Source organism: Mizuhopecten yessoensis, unplaced genomic scaffold (assembly GCF_002113885.1).
Source record: "Mizuhopecten yessoensis strain PY_sf001 unplaced genomic scaffold, ASM211388v2 scaffold4837, whole genome shotgun sequence".
NCBI classification, from domain to species: domain Eukaryota; kingdom Metazoa; phylum Mollusca; class Bivalvia; order Pectinida; family Pectinidae; genus Mizuhopecten; species Mizuhopecten yessoensis.
In genome coordinates, this window is record NW_018405746.1 from 197,100 (window position 1) to 206,239 (window position 9,140).

The following is a 9,140-nucleotide window of genomic DNA, read 5'->3' on the forward strand; positions in this document are numbered from 1 at the left end:
TGCCCATACATTGTACTTTCCATACGTTTGATTTTCATTTCATATTGTTTCATAAGCCTACGCGAAATTTTTAAATGTCGAAATCATTGAGAACCTTTTTAAGCTAGCAAAGCTTTTTTTAACATCAGTATGAAAATTACAAACTGGACAATGTTTGATTTTGTTATTAGTACCACTCTTAGTCAACAGGTGTCAAAATCGGCTAAACTAGACCACTAGTCGATTGGAGGTGAGGGGAATATATGGACCAATGAAGGCTCAATGAATGTACATTGTATTTACCATCCGTGGCCACCTTTTAAAACTATCTATAAAGAATCAGTTCGAAACTAATTTGACTTAAATCTTCCACATGAAATGAGTTTTTGAAAAAACTAAGCAAACTATTACTATATTTCTATGTTCTGACTTTATTTTTATCGATGTCCAGCTAAAATGTACACTGCCATGTTGAACGATACACACGAGCCAAATAGATACTCGAAGCTTATCCTGTCTACATCCATTCAGGTGGCGTTCAAAAAAGCCTTTGTAATCAGGATGTTGAAAACTTAGTGAGAATAAGTTCAGATATATGTTCAAGATAAAGATATCGTCTAGGTCAATCCCAGCATGCATCAAACTAAACAGATTTGCCCTTTTCAAAATGCTTACCGGAATTGACCGAGATGTCACGATTGGTTTATTCCGATGTTTACCGGAAATGACCAAGAAGTTACTAATTGAAATTAGTCTGAATGGTTAAAACCCCAAGTTAAACGAAATCAAACATAAACTGTTTTCTTTAATATCCTAATTCATTTGTTGAGAAAACCAGCTTTCAACATACAAGTCAAGTTCTCTCTTGCATGAAGTCTCACAACAATATGGGATTCATTATAATTAAAGTTCTTCTTTTTTTTTGAAAAAAGAACTTTTCATAATCTATACTTACCAACCTGAAGAAAATGTTTAGAAATATGGGATTAAGTTTGTATTGTCCGTTAGTTGACGTTCCCCAAATAATATTTCAAATCCCGTTGACTTGATTAAAGAATGACGAATGACACTACTCTGTCTGAGAGTTTGTTCTATGTGATGACACATGCAATTCTATGTAAACAGGACGGTATTTATTGCTCGCAATGTTCATAACCCTTGGGGTCTATTCTAGAAACTGTAATAATTGATACCAATGATTTAAGAAAATATATAACTGGAGACTAGAAGTAAACATTCATTTGATAGACATATAACCGATACGGATACGTCTTTCAAATGCACGTGTAAAACAATGGAATCGATTTACTAGCTCAACAAAATTATATACTGTTGTCGCAGTTCTTTGTGTCACCACGTAACAGACTAGCAGACGACACTACGATTCAGTCATGATTAGGAAAAGTATCTAGATTCGTACACTTGTAATTGTTATCGATGTATAAAACACAACGGGTATCGGAGGTGGAACAGTTTCATGAAATTGTTCCACATATAATTGATGAAAAAACTGTCGTTAACAACCTTAATTTAACAAGTCGGCTACACATTTCAATGCTGGAATAGCAGTCCTTCAAATTTGTATGGTGATTTTCGAAATTGTCTTGTGTTATGCAAAATGAAGTAGGCTGGATGACCTTCCGGCAAACCAGTCTAAAAAATGAAAATATGGTCGTGGAAAATAATATCAACATGTTTGTCCATGCTTATGTTATATAACGACACTTCTAGACATATCTAATCAAATACATTCATATTTATATCATCCTTCTTCACGTATTCGATTTTGCATCTTAACTTTTCCATCCTTTTTCTGTTATCAGACGACACATGTTTTGATTTAGATACTTGTTTGCTTACCAGTCCTTATTAAGACATTTTTGCTATCTACGTCTCCGTCGTTCGATTGACGAGTCTCGTCTATAACAACACAGTGTGCCGGTGGAGAAACCACAACTGCCGGTAACATCCCACATTCTGATGTAAAAGCGAAAGTATCCGCCTTTTTTGTTAATTCCCTGTTCTGCTTGACTTGATTTGTATTTCTTTGTTCTGGAAATTTCGCCAAAGCTGCCCATTTGGCCGAGAATGACAATCCAGCGGATTCCCCAGAGGAAAGACTAGAATCTAGATAAACGTCCATCTCCGAATTCTCTGAAGTCTGTCTTCCGATGCTGGATCTGTTATAACTGTATTTCTCACGGTTACATGCATTTCCGGAAGTGTCTGTTGTGCTTGAACCGGAGGAGGATGTTTCTCGCGAAAGCAATGGTTTTGAAGAGCTGTCTATCTGGCAAGAACCTCGCTTTCCTCCTTGAAAACTGTTGGAGTTGTAACTGCTTCCTAAATCAAATACACGCATGTTCATTCGTTTTTTAATCTTGGTCTGTCGTTCGTACACAAGACCAGTCGCAACAAGCAACAATAACGCACCAACTCCTATGGTGATCGGCCCGCAAATTATAAAGATGGATCTATACGTCCAGAGAACTGAACCCTCACCTAATCCCTTGACTACACTCCCGAATGTCATTATAGTACCGCTTAAAAAAGCCAGTGTAGATAACACATATATCCTTTTGTAATGCACTAATCTTCTGTCAATTTGTATTGTAATTTTTCGTTTTTCCCGGCCATCGCGCCTCCGCTTGAACTCTTTCTCTTGCGCAACTTCTTCATGTTGTTGCATTTGCCGGAAGCGCTCGACAATATGTCGGAACTCTTTTTTCTTCTTTTTGTTTTTTCTGAAAAATTAATTATGAAATAGTCATTACAGAATCAATAACAAAGCAATACAAAATATTTTGACAGTAAAAAAAGTAATATATATGAATCTTTCGGACTCATTTGCCTTTTTCCAGTTGTCTTCGTTTTATTGTCGGATTGGATTTCTGAAAACCAGGAACTCGGTTTCCTTGTTAGTCTAACGTATATAGCACAGCATCTCGGGTTTTCTTGTCAGTCAGACTTTTGTTAACAGATAAACAAGGAACACGCTTGTATTGCCAATTTAACGTTTATAAACCAGGAAGTAAGTTTTCATAGTCAGTTAAACGTTTGAAACAAACCAGAAACTCAATGACATCAGCTTTTATTAGCTATAACTATATAACTATACTACACATGGTTAATATTAGGACTTGTGTTACATACCAGGGTATATGTTTTTAACCAAAAACAAATATTCATGTCTAAGGATTCAAAACGATCATGATACTATGTCCAAGAATTACACGAATTCCAAGTATATTTGGCGGTCAAATGTTATTTGGAAATACATTTTACAAAACTATATATTAAAGTCCACGAAGCTTACTTGAAACGGGACCCAGTAGGTCTACATATATCTAAATCGAATACATCAAAGGAAGAATACCTATTAGCGAACACTTTAATATCCAATTTTTTGACAAATCAAATTACCTTGACATGAGTATCGTCATTCAGGCTATTGTTTAGTAAAATCGACCAAGTTTCAAGTTTTATTATATCCAAATGCAATACAGCATATAGGTTACCAGACGCCTACACTAGTTATCTTATTATATAATAGACCTGCCTGTCATGATTGAATATCTCCGTGGGTGAACCTACTTGTTTGTGTTATTGTTCGTGTAATGTTGTCTGTACACTGACTGAACGGGCTTTCTCTCGTTAAGTTTTCATGGCAAGTATTTAGTTAGCACCACCTCAGCTAGTTTTGTATTATTGAACTAAACAGGCAAGCACACATTGACAGTTTTTACAAGTTGTCTTGTTCATGTTTTAAATCTATACATGATAATTGTCAAAGTCATGTTCCTCGAGCTTCACGAAAATCCACCTATTTTTACTCAGAAGTGTACTGAACAGCTGCAATTATCATAGTGCCTTGTTATTATGGAATTGCGTTTGTAAATTTTAAATGAAAACGTTAACATGGTAAAACCCTAATTAAGTTTCACGTTTTTTTACCGATTTATTTAGTTTAAAATCCGTTTAAATGTATAGTCAAATGCATTATTGTTAAAAACATGACACTTGTTAAAATTAGTATATCATTAAAGCAGCTGAAATAAAGAATTATCTTTACAATTATTAGTTTTATTTATTTCTATAATTTAAGAGACACGTTCTTAATTTCTCAAACTGCTCTACGTCTTAGGTTTAAACATTTGTAATCCACGAAAACAGGGTAATTCATATAGTACGAGGATAAAATTTGCAGTGCACTAAATCGTTTCGAATAGATGATGATTAATGAAGTACACTTTATAAGATAAATACATGGTATGACAATAAAGTTAGGAATGAACAATTTAGAGGGGAAAACTGACGAGTCCAAGCAAAATAACACTGAGTTGGACCTTACCATCAGTTGAAATAGAAAGAGAAAGCATCGAATGGAGAGGTTTGTGAGAGGCGAGTACGCTGGAAAAGCCAGGATAAAATGGAAACGTTGCACCAGTGAGTGCTTAAGGGTATAAAGAGGATAGGTCAGGCGAGATGAGGACCTAACCAAATTATAAATGAAAAACTTTCCGCCATAACCATCTTTCTGATCATTGTATTTGATACGAGCTGAAGTGTGATTTTTTGATTCATCTATTGTGTTTACAAATGAATCTTGATTTAAACATTTAAACTGAACTAGTAGGTCCTTAAGGCCGGATACATGTGACAAGAGAAAAAGATATATTCACTGCCAGACTATGATTCGAACCAAGGACCCTCCGAATTTTAGACGGACGCTCTACCAATTGAGCTACCTGGTCGCCAACAATCGTCCCAGTCCAGTTTACATTTAAACCGTTATATCTTACAGATTATTATGTATATGTTATGGTATTGAACTGTAAACTATCAACACCTAGAGTAGCGAGATAAGTATATGTATTATATGATAAGAACCATATTTTTATGTATTTCGCATGTAGCTATAATAAGATATGTTATATTTCATTGTACATGTATACTTAAAACATAACACCTATTAAAGTCGTTCTTTGATTAATCCAACATAAATGTCAGTTATAAGCACACCATTGTAATGCTGTATCACACGCGTCATGTAGATTCCAACTGAATAATGCTTAACGGAGGACACTTGGTCGAGTATTCAAATTGAGTTCAGAAAACAATATATGCAGAAGTATGAACGTTTTTGGTGTACACCCGAGGGTGATATTGTGAATATCAGGGCATAATATTTTAATTAAATTTTTAGTAATTTTAATTATGAAAATATCACTGATTGAATATTCCTTGTTGTTTTCAATAAGCTAACAAAACTTTATACAATGAAGTCCATCTCTTTCAGTTGTATAAGTTTGGTTATCTTGATGACCCGTTTTCTAACTACGAAAAAATAAAACATATCTGTATTTTAATTAATTGCACAAGTCTTGATCATTTCATTTTCATATGATTGTGTTTCTTGTCATATCTATTTCACAGTGGCAATATAAACATTAACAAAATATCATTTTGTGCTATTTGTGTTTGTTTTTTAAGCTGATCAACAATGCACCGAACTTGTCATTAACCGATCGCGCGATCAACTCCTACATCAGATTAAGATTTGGTTTTGTGACCTCGGTAATGCCATACCGGTCTTTAGTCATCTGTTCCTGTCAAACTTCCGTCTTAACACCAGATTATCCGTTTCCATTCAATGCTTGTTTTCTGTTTAATTTTAAAACTATTTTAAATATTTGTGGTTTCAATTTCAAACTCCTCTTCTACAGAGAACGTATTATTAAAATTTCAATGTTTACTTTACAACAAAACTAGAGAACAACTATTCAATTAATTCATTATCGAAAGCAATACAGCTTATTGATATTACATTACATGTACATATTATGCACAATACAATGTCATACAAAGTCAAGTTCAAGCCATACACTAATAGGTATATTCACTCATTTCATAGACAAGAGGTGTGACCTAATTTCAAAAGCTTTACACAAAAAAATAAAAAAATTATACAGTTTTGTAACATTTTCTGTATTAAGTAATTTCAAAAGTTCATATACGGATGGCTTGCATCGGTAATAAGGTTTAAATAGTTTTTGTCGGAGGAAATCATATTCTTTACAAATGAAAACAAAATGATATTCATCTTCTACTTCAGTAGTACATATTGGGCATATATACGGTAAGAAACCGCCTGCTTATTGTATCTTTCTATTTCAATCGTTAAACAGTGCGCAGACAAACGAAAACTACAAATTACTTTCTTGAATTTCAATAAAATTGGCTTTGATAAATAGCTCTATAGGCTAACTATTTAGGCAGAAAAAATGACGTGACCAAACCGCGGAATTAGATTGCGATTCCATGGTCCAAACAAAAAAGTGTCGAGGTTGAAGTTACGTAATACATCATTTTCGACACAAATATTAGATTTGAATTAATTCAATGTCACACAACATTTTTTAAAACAGGTTGTGCACAAAGAGTTGACATAAGCGGTCCATTAAAACCGGATGCGAATATTTGGTTCAATGTCCTTTTTGACGTAATACAGGTCAGTACTGTTCTGTATGCTTTTTTTCTTAACAATTTTTTTCCGGATTTTGCTTTTCAGAATTCAAAGAGTTTAGGCGAAAGATGTTCAATGTATACAGTGCAAACTTTCTAAACCGAACAATGTATGATCCGGTAACCTGTATAACCAGGCATATTTAACTGTAACTTCTATGTATCTGAACGTGAATACAGAAACATGTCTATTATGACAATAAACGTATTTACTTTCAATGTCTGTGATGTTGTCTCGTAATCTATAACAGCTCGGTGGGGTCAGGTCAAAACAAATTCGGTAAGCCATATTGGTTCGGTTATTTCCTTGAGGAAATACGGAAACTGCCAAGAGAGTTAGTCTGCAGGGGTTTTAGATTTCAGACTTATACACGGCTGTGGAATCCCTGGCCAGAAAAGTCAGGATTAAAACGTGAATATGGCCAATTTAACGAACTAGTTTTCTATCTAGTGAATAAAGCGGAGACCTGTTGGACAGGGCCAATTGAAAGGAAAACGAGATTAATGAAATGTGATTTTGTTTGAAGAATCGTTATTCGAAATCAAAGTCAATAACACTATGATAAAATACGAATAATGAAAGATTTACACGGAGATCCTTTTAAAAAGAGAACACCATGTGTTTCGGAAGGATAAGCGTCGACGACATTCACCATGCTAATCTAAGTAATGTCATTTCCTCAAAGATAAAACTGGTGTTGTGACACAATTTTCGTTATTCATATTGCATAATGAATAGAATATTCCCAAAGATATCGTGATGATGACCGTAACACTTGTCAATAGTCTCATCAATCTTTACAGTAAAGATCACAGTTATATCCCCAATCACTGCCTACCCAGCTTGGCCAGTTGTGTGTAGATACAGAACATGATAAAGGATTTCGGATACCACGGAAGGAACCAAGGACCGTGATGAAGTGAGACCACCGCTGTTCCGTATCAGCCAGGTCTAGGATTGTGTTTTTTGTTTTGTTTTTTTCCTCAAATGTAGTTAGGTGTATTTTAATTACAATTCTATCTTCTTCATTGCTTCCTTCTTATCTACATTTGACCTACGATAAATGCTTTACCATTTAAATCATAAATAAATTGAATACAATGGGAGGGCTAATTAATCGGTAAAATGTTGTCTAATGCAATCGTTCGATACCAAATTGCAAATTATGTTTAAAGGGTGAAGAATTAACTCAACCTCGTGTTTCCACGTTGTTCTTCCCCTATGTAGCAGGGTTTCGGTTAAGCGAGATTTCTACGTACTGTAGAATCTTGTAATAAACATATATAGTGATTATGATACCCGATTACAAATGTAAGGCATTGAAACGCAATGCAATGGGTTCAATAACGAGCTTAACGCAATGCAGTTGAGTTTATTAACGAGCTTGTTCGAGTAAAAGGATATTGTGATTGTTGTAAAACAAATCAAGTCTATATTATTGATTGTACATCTCAATTTTAGCTATAGGTCATATCTATCAAAAAAATAAAGATATTTAGATATAAAAGCTGCACGTGTTTCCCCAGTCATACTGTTAGTGAAAGTTAATACTCAAGTTTTTTTTAAATACCCGTATTATTACCACGACGTTATACAGAATATGGAATTTCAATAACTTACCCTTTTTGTTCCTTCATACTGAACTGAGACGACTGAACCAAGAGTTGATCAACACTTCCCAATTACTCTTTCTGGACTTTCTTAAAATAAATTCCGAAGTCATTTTGTTCTATGCCATGTTGATACAGATTTTTTTCATATCCGAATTCATCTATTTAAAGACGTCTTAAAATTACTGACAGTATCGTGCACCTGTCGCTTTGATACGCTCTATACAGACACCGTTTTGGCGGTTAAGAAAATGAAAATCCATAAAAATGAATTGCATTTAAATGACACAGTGAAATCCGATATATATGTACACATGTCAGCTTTCAATGGAGTTTTTCTCTCGAACAGACTTGGCAAACACTCAACATTAGTATACCGTATTTACCGGATCATAATGCCGTGTGTCGCGATTTAATTGCTTGCGTTACTGGGTCGCTGTTTACTGGATCCCAAAAAATGTAAATAAAACATTTGTATTGTACGTTTATATCAATAGGAAGCGTTCCTTGGGTGAACCATCTATTGTACTATACCGAGACACTAAATGTCTCGAAAACTTTGACGAATTGCGTCCGCACTGTCGCTATAAATCCCTTTGTACAATTTCATTACACTAATAATGGAAACTAATCCTTATTACAATATAAATTTAAACATTAACCTTTCTAGGGATTACCTAGAGGCAAAAAATGACGCGTATATACCTAACAAAACACCCTCAGGTATACTTCTTGTGAAACAGACATTTCAATTTTTAACCATCTTTATACACAAAGGTTATCTTTCTGTGTTTGGCATATTTCTTGATATCAATAATTAGGCCTTTAAACATTTAGAAAATGAATAATAATAGTAATAATTCGAGGTTCTTATATATACCGCTTTATCACAACCTAGTCCGTAGGTCGTCTCAAAGCGAATCACAAATTATTATCCGTGGTTATAGGTCCTTTGCAACCAGCCAACACCTTTCTCAACTCCCTGGGGAGCATACAGTCGGTGCTGCCATTTCGGCGCTAACAGC

At 34.5% G+C, this 9,140-nt stretch overlaps 1 protein-coding gene across 1 annotated transcript; it reads right to left on the reverse strand.

Annotated features, from left to right (window-relative positions):
- Positions 1–407: 407 nt before the first annotated feature.
- Positions 408–8,384, reverse strand: LOC110449890. Its single transcript, XM_021497035.1, has 2 exons — positions 8,126–8,384; positions 408–2,723 (listed from the first exon to the last, which is right to left on the reverse strand). The coding sequence occupies exons 1-2, from the start codon at positions 8,140–8,142 to the stop codon at positions 1,820–1,822; spliced, it is 921 nt and encodes a 306-aa protein (XP_021352710.1). The 5' UTR covers positions 8,143–8,384; the 3' UTR covers positions 408–1,819.
- Positions 8,385–9,140: the final 756 nt, after the last annotated feature.